General features: G+C 41.1%; 1 protein-coding gene across 6 annotated transcripts in view; it reads right to left on the bottom strand.

Moving 5' to 3' along the window:
- LOC116324929 (transcription factor 4) overlaps positions 1 to 13,331 on the bottom strand; it is a 237,011-nt gene that overhangs the window by 76,748 nt on the left and 146,932 nt on the right. The window contains exon 1 of one of the 6 annotated variants that reach the window (XM_039615275.1): positions 6,699 to 7,386. The exons of the other annotated variants lie outside the window; for them this stretch is intronic. Within the exon in view, the coding sequence (XP_039471209.1) occupies positions 6,699 to 6,767 (69 nt within the window). The 5' untranslated portion in view covers positions 6,768 to 7,386. Of the gene's footprint in view, positions 1 to 6,698; positions 7,387 to 13,331 lie in introns of those variants that run through there. 6 annotated transcript variants of the gene reach the window in all.

Raw genomic sequence — 13,331 nt, 5'->3', positions numbered from 1 at the left:
TTTAAAGATTAAAATAAGTGGATACAAAATAGATAATTAGCAATTTAGATATACAGCAGCAATTACTTTAAGGATTATTATAATTATTGGCAAATAGTTATAATAATCCCATTGTTTATACTGTTAAATAATCCATAGCAATGCATTATATTTTAAAGAGCAGCCTAATTAAATTTATTCGCTGTTTGTTTTTACATTATTTTGCCCCTCATCACTTATCATGCTTATATGAGCCCTGATTTGGATACTGTATCATAAAACAAGCATTCACTCACAATAATCAGACACAAAGACCACAAAATCAATCTAAAATCCAAAAACTGAGTTGAATCTATTTGCTGAATTTTACCCACAAACTGTGTAAATCTGCACCTTCTCGTTCTTCAACCCATCATCACACAAGCTGAAGCCTAAAAGAGAGTGGGCAGATTAGCAAATGCTGTGGTTGATTTGAGCATTTGCTTCAGCAGGTTCATATTAAATGCATTCAAGTGTGTATTTTACACCAATGAGATACGCTAACTAAAAAGCTCAGGACAGTAACGATGCTCACTGAAGATACCCAATCAGCAGGTCACTGGCACTGCTGCCAAGGTCTCTCAACCTCCAAATACGGCTGCCAGTCAACGTATGCGCAGCTAAAAAGGCCTTTGACAGCCTGTGTGGAAAACTACCGTCTGCCAGCTGACCACCTTGATGTCCGGAGGTTTGATAGCGCTGGCAGCCGCTCAGTCAGACACCGGGAATCAAACCTGCAACTCAGAGAGCATGTGGCTTCTCTTCCCATGGACAGGTCGGGGTGGAAATTCCCAGCTATCCAAAGAATGCCGACTGATTCTGCTCTGCTACAGTCCACCTTCCCATGTGGGACACACACACACACACTGATGACTCACTGTTTGCGTGTGTGGACATGCATGCACATTATTTTGGCAGCTGCGACCTTGCACATTACAGTCAAGGGTTTAAAAAGACAGCGAGAGAAAAACTGACCAGAGTCTCCATTACAAAACCCGCATACCATCAATGAAACACAGCAGAGCATGTGCTCATTTGGATTTCAGCTGCATCCAGGCGCATCAGAAAGTTCATGGCGATGCTTTACAAGGGTCAAATATGCATGCATATGAGAGAAATATTAGATGAAGAGTCATGTGATTACTAGCTCTGGTTTATTCTGAATTTACTGAATGAGTTTGTGTTTTTGTTTGAATTACAGCACAGATTTAGTCTGATAGTCTTTGCATGCGTTGGTATAAGTAGTTGATCCAATTAAGTGTGCACAATAATGTATGTGAGCATGTGATAATACACTTAAGTCCTCGATATCCCACCTGTGATTTACTCTCGGTAGCCAAGAGAGGCCCCCTGCAGAAAATGTCGAAATAAATACCGAGACATTTAAAGCTGGACAAGAGCCGAATTCAAGCGTGACACAAGCCAGGTCCTTATAAAGGCACGTCTGTTCAAGTCTGTGTGGATAAGAGCTCATCTCTCTTCAAAAGTTCTCCATTTTTGTGAGTTAATTTACACCTGCACAAGCCTCAGAGAGGGTCACATGTTACTGATGCTCAAGCCTCGCTTCCTTCTACAGGCTGCATGCTGCGTTTCACTGCAGGTAAACAAAGAGCCAGAAAGCCATTTAAAAAAGGGGGGAATAATAAAACAAACTTAACTCTGCGTGATTTCTTTTTTTTAACCTCTCAAACCCAATAACATCACGCATCATTTAAATCCCACAGCCACTTTTTAACATGACACAGACTGAGGCTCATTAACCCCCACTGACCTGAAACCACACATTAAAAACCTGCATAGATAGGAAGAGTAAATATGCGCCTAAGTCTAATACTTGCAGCAAGTGAACCGGAATGTACAAAAGTCCATTTGAAAAAATATCCAAAACACAGCCTTTTCACACACACATAGACAAAGTGAGGATATAAGAATGAACCTTTATGCCATATTAAACAAGTCTCATTATCACCACTGCATCAGCAGCCAATCTGACATTTATATTTCAAGCATGTGACAACTATGACATCATTAACAACCACCTAATTACCCCTCCCTTTACATTAGTAATGAGGAGCAGAAATGAGAAAGAGTAAGAGGTCTCCTTTTTCTACGGTAAATATTTGAATTAGGAAACGCACCCATAAAACATAAAGTGGATGTAGGGTAAAGTGATAAAGTGCCCCAAAAAAAGAAAAATGCAACAACAAAAAAAGCCAAAAAACTGTCATCAACTGACGAGACTTTTTTAAACAAAAAAAATAAAAATTTTAAATCATGTTTCACTTTTTTCTTAATAGTATCTTTACAATGAAGTAAAATCTCCCATATTTTCTCAGAAAAGCCATATTTTTGATGGATAGCTGATATATTATCAGAATAATAATAAATACTTAAATAAATAAACACGGTTTATGTGTGACTGAGACACAAACACATAAAAATTACAGCAATTTCAAAGGTGTGCTCAGAAGCGTCGCACACGGCTTCATAAAGTCAGGTCAGTAAACACATCACCAAAGGAATTGTCCTTTTTTAAGGGACTTTACGTGTAATCAAAAACAGATATTTTTATAGTTTTTATACATGCAAGACAGCAGTGTGTGTGTGTGTGTGTGTGTGTCAGCAGTGGTTTGTATATCAGTGAGTGTATCAGCAGCATCAGTGTCAGATAATCTGATGCAGAAGGATTAAGTTTAAGCCTGAACGGTGTGGCGGGCTTTAACCAACCGGAGAGCGTGCGCGCGCACACACACACACACACACACTCGCTGGAAAAAAAACTGAATGACCCAGGCCAGAGCTTACATCGACATACGCTCTCATCTTTACGTTTTTAAGCACAAATGCATTAGTGGTGCAAAAAAAAAAACAGTTCAGGGATGGTGTATGAAAGGTAAAGCTGATTTAAAAAGGAAAAAGCAGATGCACACACGACATGTGAAAGAAACAGATGCACACTGTTTTTATTATTTAATTTTCAGGCGTTGTAAAAAAAAAATGAAAAAGGAAACTGAAAACATCCTGACGATAAACACACATGGAAGAGGAAAATGAGACTTTAGCCACATGAACACACACATGCAGAGTAAAAATCAGCTTTTGTGACTTCTTCATACACAACTACTGAAGCAGATGGAGACAGAGGCCCGCACACACACACACAAAGACACACACTCACAATGTGTCTATTTATAAAGTTATAATTGCATAACACACTGCGCTCTAATTCCAGCCTACTGAGCACACAGGATGTCCACACACACACAAGTGCTATTGCTTTTACTATGCACTATGTCCTCATGTGTACACAGACACACACACACATATACACACATATATATATATATATATATATATATATATATATATATATATATATATATATATATATACACACACACACACACACACACAGGGAACAATCACAAACTCATGTTGTTCATGTATGAAAAAAAGGTAAGAAATGCTTTTTATTTGTTTTAAAACAGAGGATGTTTTACACTGTATCTGTGCTTCAAAGCAGATTCGATAACATGAATGTTGCATAACTATAAATATCCTTAAATGGCCATCATTAAAATTATTTTGGTTTTGATTCATGAAACTGGATTTTTATTACAAAGAAACATTTAAAATGAATGAAACATTCAGCAAGAAAATGAGATCGATGTCCTCTGTGAAAACGGGCATTTTTAGCAGCCATGTCTGACCTCCTCTTGACTGGTTGCAATTGTTAAGCTCTTCCATAGAGAGGGGCAAAATTGCTGTGGAATTTTAAATCTTTCTCTTTTTTTATTGTGAAATTCTTTCATATAACTAAAAGTTGGAATCTATTTGAAAAATACATTTACCTGTTTTCACCTTATTTTAAATCGAGTAGAGAGAAATATTATTTTGCCTTAGAAAAATGTGTGCACGTGTGCACAAAAACACTCTAAATTCATTTTACTAATTCATTCCTTTTAGTCCCGGAAAAGCTGTGAATGCTAAATAAAGCGGAGACGAGCAGAATTGTCAGTTTAAAGTGCTTAAAGTGTGTGTTTCCTGGAGCTGCACACTGAGAGCGGACTGCAGGATTTTGGCAGACTGTTTCAGGACTCCTAATTAAAACTTACTGAATATTCAAATGCTGTGTTAGCATAACAATAGCCGGCTGGCCAGGCCGCCTTTAAATGAGGCCTTTTGTTTTTAGTCGAGCTTTCTGCTACCTCATTAAGCCGCTGGAGCTTAAGTTAGCGAGCCGACAGCCGCTCTTCGAAGCTCGGGCCTCGGCTCTCACCCTCCTCCTCCTCCTCCTCTCCTCCCCACCTCCCACACATACACGCACCCTCTCTCCCCCTAAACCAAAGCCCTGATTCAGCCCCTGCACTGTATGGTCTCGCCGGGCTGAGGCTCGCCGCTGCTGCAGATCTGTCCGAGCGTTTTCTGCCTCTTCGCTCAAACCCCAACCAGCCTGCCCCAGTTTTCCCCCCTTCCCGCTCCACTTTTCCACCTCCGTAACACACCGGCTTGCCTGTGCTCCCTTACAACCACATGATCACCAAACCTGGACCCCAAAAAACATGATTTTCTTTTTTTTTTTTTTGCACCGATCGCCTTGTTTGTGTGTTTTCTCTTTATGCCAGCGGACAGGGGGTGCAAACAAGCTGTGACACAGACACAGAGAGACAGAGCGAGAGAGAGACAGGGGGGTTAAAGTGAAGACAGAAAGCAGCTTGGCACCGGATCAAGACCATCGGCACAATGTGCCATCCAGCAGCCAGCCGCCAAACAAAGCGGCGGTGCCATGCCGGGCCTGTGGCATTGCCGAACTGAAGAGATACAAAGAAGGCCCTGAGCTACAGCGAGAGAGCAGGTACAAAACGGCACGCAGTCAATGGTTGACAGCGTGCGGGGCCGATGCGGCCGGCGGCCAGATGAAGGCCGGAGACCCAACAGGCGCCGAGAAGACAGAGAGCGACTGTTGGTGAGGGTCTGTTCAAACAACAGAAGCTCTATTTGAAAGCAACTCAGCAGAAATGACAGCGATCTCACATTTTAAAGGATGGATTTTCTGTTTCTTTTTTGCACCTAAACAACAAATATTTAAAACCAAAAGATGTATTAAACTCAAAATTTGAATTAACCTATGTGAATTAATAAAATGTGACGATAACAAAGGTCTTGCAAATTACATTAAAAATAAAAAAATACACCTTTAATTGAATTTTTCGCAACCAAAAAAACAAATTATTTACACTAAAAAAGCAATTATTAAAAATCTTCCTGTTTTGCAATAAATGTAATTTTTGGGGACATATTCAGAGAAATCATATTCTTATAAAGCCAAGATCACACCTACTGAATTTTTAAAAAATGCATCACATCTAATATGATTTAAAAAAAAAACATAAAATGATGATCACAGATTTCTTTTTAAAGGCTTTTTCTTCATTTTCTTCTTCTTTGATCTAAAGCAGCAGTTAGACTGAGACAGACACTTCGCTGACAGGTGGATCTGTAGGAAATCCCAGTCGTCCGTCTTCATTTGCACCTGCAGCTTGCACACATTCCTGCCTTTTTTTTAAACAAGAGAAAACTTGTGAAATTCATTCACCTTCACTTCTCTTTACACCACCACACCTCTCTAAATCATGTCACCCTGTTACTAGTGTTTTACAGGTGAGGGGTTATTGGGAGACAGACAGGTTCATGAGAGGTCAAACAGGCTCTCACGGAGGTGGTTTGGCTTTCATTTTAGACAGAAAGCCACTATTAGTATTTTTACATGTATTACACTTTTAAATAAAAACTCACAGATAAATCCAGCTAGGTAAACCTTAATTTTTGATCCATTTCAATTATTTTATTTTAATGAAAACCAGGAGATAACAGATTTTTTTATGTTAAATTAAATTCAGGAGAATTCATTTCAGGTTTCCTTTAAATGTATTTTTCTTGGTTGTGAGTGTGTTCACAGAGAGGCCACGTTTTGACAAATAAAAGCGGCACTTTTAAGCAGTTTGGGAACTGAATTAGAAAAGCTTCCTGAATGGCACACACACACACACACACACGCAACCAAACAAACCCCAAAAACCACAAGTGTGTCACTCCGCCTGACAGCGACAAAAACATCAGTTCAATTCAGTAATGACGCTCTTATTTTGTTTCATTAAAAAAAGGGGGGCAAAAAGCTGCATGGCGGATTATTTCAAGCTGACTTTTAAAGCGCCCGTTTGTATTTTTAATATTAGTTTTCTGACACATACACACACTTTTTAGAAGAGTCTGGCTGAAACACTCCACGGCACCACACACAGCTGTCACCTTCACCGCTAAACACACTCACACACACTGTTTTATTTATTTTTCTTCTCATTTCTGGGGATGAACAGCACCCACCGCTGTCTGATTCCCCCAAAATAAAGCCCGGCACTCGGACACAGTGAGCTTACAGTCAGCTCACGCTTCAAACGGATCGACTGTGCTAAGTTACTGCGTAAAAAAAAGCGACGCTCTTCACCTTCACACCTCCTCTCTCTCTGCACCTCCTTCTCTCTCTCTCTCTCTTTCACACACACACACTCACACACACGCGCGCGGACTGTTTCCACGTCTGACTCCCAAACCCTCGCGGGAGACAGGGGGGAATAATGATAATAATAAAAAAGAGAACTGATGGAGGGGGTCTGTCTTACCGCTTTGCCGTTGTAGTAGTACATGAGTGAGCTGCCTGTCATCCCGGGGATGGTGTACGCACAATACATCGTTCCTCTCCTCCACAGAAAGAAGAAGAAGAAGAAACTCTTTTATTTCTCCCTTTCCTCGCGCTCTCTCTCTGTTTCCGCGTGCCTCTCTGTTTTTGTTTTTTTATGTTGTTGCTGTTTCTTTTAGCCTAAGCTCCCCCCGCCCCTGCTCGTTTCGTCTTCTCCACCTTTCTCCTGTTTGCTTCTTCTTCTTCTCCTACGTGAACTTTTTCTGGGCTTGTTATGATCTCAAACTCTCGCCGCTCCTGCTCGCGTGTTCCTGCCTGCGCGTTTTTTTCCCCGCCGACAATTCCTTCAGTTGCATTTTCCCATATGGCCAAGCCGAGGCACGCGGAATATGCAAAGTAGGCAGAGAGAGAGAGCGAGAGAGAGAGAGATAGGGAGGTAGAGAAGTGCCCCTCCCCTTCTCCCTCTCCCTCACACGCGCACACGTATAAAGCGCGCGCACGGAAAATGTACGGGGGAAAGAAAAGAGAAATCGAGAGCGAGGTTGAAATGTGGCGTATAAGCGCGCACTGACCCTCGCGGACACGCGCGCGGTCGCAGACACTCTTTTAACTTTCCACACTAAATCTGGAAGCCATCCTTCCCTCTCCCTCCTCCCCTCCCTCCTTCCTCCCCTCCTCCCTCGCGCAGCTTCAGCTCGCCGCGTGCCTTTGAACTGAACCGAATATTCACTTTTTCCATCGCATCCAGACCGCGCGCTTCTTTCAACACACTCCTCCTCGTCACTCCCCCTTTCCCTCCCTTCTCATCATTCCTTTCTTTTATTTGCCCCTTATTTTCGTACTTCCTTTAATCTCTTGCCCTTCTCCTCTCCTTGCTTCCTACATCGTTACCTCGCTGCCTTTTCTCCTTGTCATCTCCTTCTGTCTCTGGCTCCTACTTAGGCCTTATTCTCTCCCTTCTCCTTTAAATTACTGTCTGGTTTCCTCTTCCTTGTCTCCTTTGCCATTATATTTCCTTCGGATGGTCCACCCTTCTGTCTCATGTCCTCCCATTTTATTTTTTATTTTTTCATCTTCTTTTCTTTTTCTTTATTAAGGCCTTTATCCCGTTTCCTCATCCCCTGCTTTCTTCCTCCTTTCCTCTCACTTTCTAATTTTCAGTTTATTTAGCTTTCTTCTTCCCTTGCACACTTGTCTCCTTTTTCCTTCTCCTTATTCTTTTACCCTCATTTCCTATTTACTTTTCTCATGTTTTTCTCTTCCTTTTATCCTCTTTCTTCCTTCATTTTCTTCTTTCCCAACCCCTTTCTTTTCTTCCTCTCCCCTTGGTTTTCTTACTCCCGTTTATTTCCTCTTTTTCTGTTTCCTCCTTTCCTATTTCTTTTATATTCCTATCTTTCCTCTCGTGACAATTCTGTATTTTTCCTTCTGTTTCTCTCTCCTTTTCTCCAACGCCTTGGTTTTCTTGTCATCTCCTTCTTTTAATTTCGTCATTTCTCATTTCCTACTTTTTTATTTACTCCTCTTTGTCTCCTCCCTTCTTCCCCTTATACTCTGCCCCTCTCCTACTCTCTTGGTTTCCTCTACCCAACTTTTTTCCTCCACCTGTCTCCTATATTCCTCTTCCTCTCACTTTCTTCTCTGGTATTTCCTCCTCTCCTACCCTTCTTTCTTCTTTTCCACCCTTATTTTTCTTGTCATCTCCTCCATTGTCTCCCTTTCATTTCCTAATTTTCCCTTTTTATACGCTTGTCTTCTCTTGATCTTTTCCCCTATTCTTCACTCTTTCACCCTTCTCCTATTTATTTTCCTACCTTTTCCCATATTTCCTCCTAGCCTACCCTTTCTCCTTACCTCTCTTACCTTTTCCTCCTATTTCTGCTCCTACCCACTTATTTCCTCTACACACTTCTACAGCTTTTGTGTATCTTATCTCATTTATAGGCTGATATAACAATGTTTACTCCTCTGTATATATATTCAACATAAAATTTTCTTATAGCACACATAGAATAAAAGCTTTCTTTGGTCCTCCTTTGTAGCTGCCTGACTATATATTGTTTTTTTTTTTACCCCTTTTTTCCACATAAAGAGCACGTTTAGGTTGCTTTGGTAACCTGCTCCCATCATAAATCGTTAACCCACTCATCAGTTGTCTGATTGACAGGAGGCTCAGTGTGGCAGTACGCTAGCAGCCAATCCAACATATTGCATTTGTTATTATTCTCTTTTTTTTCCCCGTCATGATACTACATCGATGCAGATGGAGAGAATACCAAGATATATAATGAGCGCAGTTAAAATAGATTGGCTTTTATGTTGAGTTTTAAGTCTAAAATGGTGGACTGTAATGAAACAGCGTCCAGTCTCTGCTTCTACTGCTCCTACAGGGGGAGCCACAAACACCTAAAAGTTGCTCATCTTAATGAATTGTGTGCATTTTTTTTCTGGCACACAGTGTTACTTATAATATAGACAACTGGCTGCGATTGTTTAAAGTGGATTTTTTTTTTTTAATTCTAGTTGTGTTCAAACAAATATTTCTGTGTTTATTTGCAACAAGATCACAAAGTTTCATTCAAACTTGTCAGATGGGATCCGGAAAATTAAAGGTAAACTTTGTGATACCACTGTAAGTCTGATTGACATTCAAGGTTTATGTCACATCCAGACTCCCCCGGATTTGCCACAACGGCGAGCGTGAAGGATTGTGATGTTTCAGGTTGCTTTAAATCACGTTGTTTTGATAAGCTTTCACAAACCCCGAATCCGTTTGCACCAGGAGGGGTACGAAGATTAACGAGATATTTCTCTTCCAAATAAGTCTGACTAACATGCAGGTTTGTTTGCCACCCATCTACAAGGACACTGATGATTCCGGAAAGTTGGAACATTAATAAGGGAAAGTCAAAATCTAAACAACCAGAACACAAGATATGATGGACAAGGTCCAAAAACACTGGCTCCTACATTTCTTATTTCTCATAATGCAACTTTTTCATCAGTGTGAAAAATTCCCACGCTGGTTCATCCCAAGAGACGTTATGGTTTCCAAGCCCAGGTCGAGGTAACCCCAATGACATAGCTATGACATCACCAGTTATTTAGCCATACTTGACAAAGTGCCTCCAGAGCCAGAGATGACAGTGGACAACTGTTTTCACAGCCTGAGCAGCCCGAATGCTGACAAGTAAACTGATCTTCATGTGTAAAACTGGTGGAGTGGGCCTTAAAAAAAAAAAAAAACAGAAATAAAGAGAGAGCAACGGGAGGTGGAGGCACGGGGGAAAGGTGGGGGTACTGGGGCTTACAGGCAGTCAACAAAACCGTAGGACAGACAGTGATTCAGTCTTCCAAATTTCATATTAACATCGTCATCATCCATCCTATTCAAACAAATAATAGACTCCAAAACATGGGAAGAGACCGCCCAAACTCTCTCTCTCCTCCTGTTTCATCCACTCTCACTCTACCTCGCTCTCCCACTCCCTCTCTCCTCTTCTTTCAGCTTTAATTTGATTAAAAAGCGAGCTGCAGGAAGGGGAGGGAGGGCTGATGCACATCTAATAAGTGGACCATCTGTCTGCAGCGCTGGCTGGCTCCCAGCATTGTACCCAACCAGACTGCATGGGAAATGAAGGGAGAGATGGAGGGATGGAGGAAGGGAGGGAGGAAAGGAAGGATGAGGGATGCAGGGAGGGGGTAAAAAAAAAAAAAAAAAAATATATATATAACCCAAAAAAGAGTGACCCGGTTCAGGGGAAAGAAGCAGAGGCAGCATTTTTAATTTTGTCTGACGCTTGCTTGGTCAACAAACCTGCAAGAGATGAAGAAGGATGAAAAGGGAAGATGGAGTGGAGGACGAGTGGGAGGTAGAAGAAGGAGGGATTGAAAGAAAAGAAGGGGTAAAGGAGAGGAAAGCAAAGAGAAGGGAGGAGGGTGGAGAAGCAAACGGAAAGGGGCAAAGGAAAAGGAAGAGTACAGAAAAAAGAGAGCAGGTGAAGAAGAAAGGAGATAATGGAGGATGAAAAAAGCAGAAGAGGAGCAACAAGGAGGTAAAACAGGAGGAGTGAGAGAGATGGGAGAGAAAGGGAGAAACAAAACAAAAAACCACCTCCTTCAAATGTTATCAGCACAGTAATTGGTCAGTATCAGTTGTTATCATGCTGTAATTATGCTTCAGACAAGGAAAACTGAACCTACTAATAGGTCAGTAGCCCTTATTGTGAAACCTTTGGTGATTGTGAGAATTTATTCATGTAAAATCTCATCAAAGCATATACCAGACCTGCCAATCCACTGCAGGATACTGGGTGTGTGTGAAAAAACAGTGCTCATGTCCAGGGGCACTCATAGGGTTTTTGGAATGGGGACCAAGAACCAGTTGGGTTCATGTACTGTTGTTTTATTATACACTGTAATATTATGATTGCACTAAGCTTTCTTTCCTGTTTCCCCTTCTTCTATCCAATAAATTTAGCTAAAACAAAGTCATAAATTAAAACAAGTCAAGGTCTATGGCAGGGGTGTCGAACTCCAGGCCTCGAGGGCCGGTGTCCTGCAGGTTTTAGATATCACCCTGTTTCAACACACCTGAATCAAATGATTAGTTCATTACCAGGCCTCTGGAGACATTTAAGATATGTTGAGGAGGTAATTTAGCCATTTAAATCAGCTGCGTTGGATCAAGGACACATCTAAAACCTGCAGGACACCGGCCCTCGAGGCCTGGAGTTCGACACCTGTAGTCTATGGGAAACAAACCTCATTCATTGGGGTCAAAGTCCCACAAATGAATCATCTTCTGTAAATCATAAAATATAGAGTCAATCTCATACACTCACAGTGTTTCTCAGCAGTCTGATAGTGTCATATAATTGTTTAACTTAAGCTCGATACAAAAAAAACAGAGAGGATAAAATTTCTTAACAATAACACAGCTGAGCAGTAGATTTTTTGAAAAATCATTAATTAAAAAGAATAAATTTCTTAGCGATCGTCCATCTGCATTTAATTGTGACAGCCCCTTCTAGTGGGCAGTGGGGCTAAAAAAAGATGTGGGGTGATCTAGAGAGGTCAGGGTGTATGGGTGTATGCTGTCAGTGTCATTTTTTTAAAATGATCACTATTTAATGTTACTGCGTGTTTGTACATTTCCTCTCTCCTCCAGTTTTCCTTTTTTGTTTTCCCGTTATTCCTATCTTTCTCCTTCGTTCTCCTCCTCCTCGCCTCCTCCCGCCTCTTTGCTGGTGAGATGACAGTTAATCCCTGACTGAATTATAATCTCACATTTCATCCTGATTTCACGCTGGTAGGATTTTCCTTCAAATTGCGACCCCCCCAGTTGTCAATCTCTCTCTCTCTGTCTCATCCTTTGTCTCTCGCCCTCTCTAGACGTCTCTGTTTTTGTCTCCTGAATTTTCTTGTTTCCTCCGGTTTTCCTCCGTTTCTTACATTACTTCCTGTTATCCATTTTTTTCTGGCTTTAATTTTCTTAAGTTTTTTATGTTCCTTTTTTCTTTCTTCACTTTCATCCTTGTTTCTTTTTTCCTTTGATTTTCTCTCTCTCTTCCTCACATGGTGCAGCAATTGCTAAAGGTTTATATACTCACTCTCTCTCTTAAACACACACACACACACACACACACACACACACACACAGACACACACACACTCAGCACGGTGCACTTTGTTCTCCTCATACAGCCACCTCCTACTGCAAGCCTTTGATTTGAGCCTTTTCATGCTGCAGGTTGGATTTTACAAACAATAAAGTTATCGACAGGATTGAAGAGTTGAGAGCGGGTGGCTCACACACACGCACACACACACACACACACAGATGCAATGATATCAAAATCTTGGCACGGGATTTCAGGTGATACCAGGGACTGAGCTGCTATGACTGTTAAATTAAGCGGATGACACTGAGAATCATTCTTTCATGCATAAAGCTACATCAGGTTTAATCATTGCTTTCCTAACTTTGTTAAACTAAATATAAAAGAACAAATAAAAAATGCACCCAAGAATATAAACTTGGAAACTCGTAGCTTTTCTGTCCCTTCATGTCAATTCAGTCAAAATCTTTTGAAACCATACAAAGAAAAGCTGTCAGTGTTGCAGGTATGAAAGACTGCTGATCCTTTTCTGTTAGCTTCCTCCATCCCATCCTTAGCAATTAACATATATATATAACGTATATACAGTTAACATAAGAACAACATATAATCAATCTAAACAGGTCTTCGTTGCCAATGTCGGATCTAGCTTTCTGATTTAGGATCTTACAAGATTTAATCCAAATATGGGATTGGTGCATCCCCTACAAGCAACGCACAGACACACACACATATACAAGAGAGGAGCATACTGTACTGTAATGCTGTGTTCACTACTGGTAAACAGAGTGGAATAAGGTGACATGAATGTACAAAGTGACGCCCAACCCTTGCTGGACAACAAAGCAAAGTTAAGCTAGCCTTAGAGTTCTTAGTGGTTCAGTGAAATCTATCACATCAACCAACAAGCTTCCATATTTGCAAATATCCATCAGATCACAGCTGAAGCAACAGTGCAACGGCAGTTCGGCAACAATGGCCACACTTGCCTGTGT

This window comes from Oreochromis aureus, linkage group 7 (genome assembly GCF_013358895.1).
Source record: "Oreochromis aureus strain Israel breed Guangdong linkage group 7, ZZ_aureus, whole genome shotgun sequence".
Taxonomy (NCBI): domain Eukaryota; kingdom Metazoa; phylum Chordata; class Actinopteri; order Cichliformes; family Cichlidae; genus Oreochromis; species Oreochromis aureus.
Note: the sequence above shows the minus strand (reverse complement) of the source record. Positions and strands in the feature narration are given on the sequence as shown.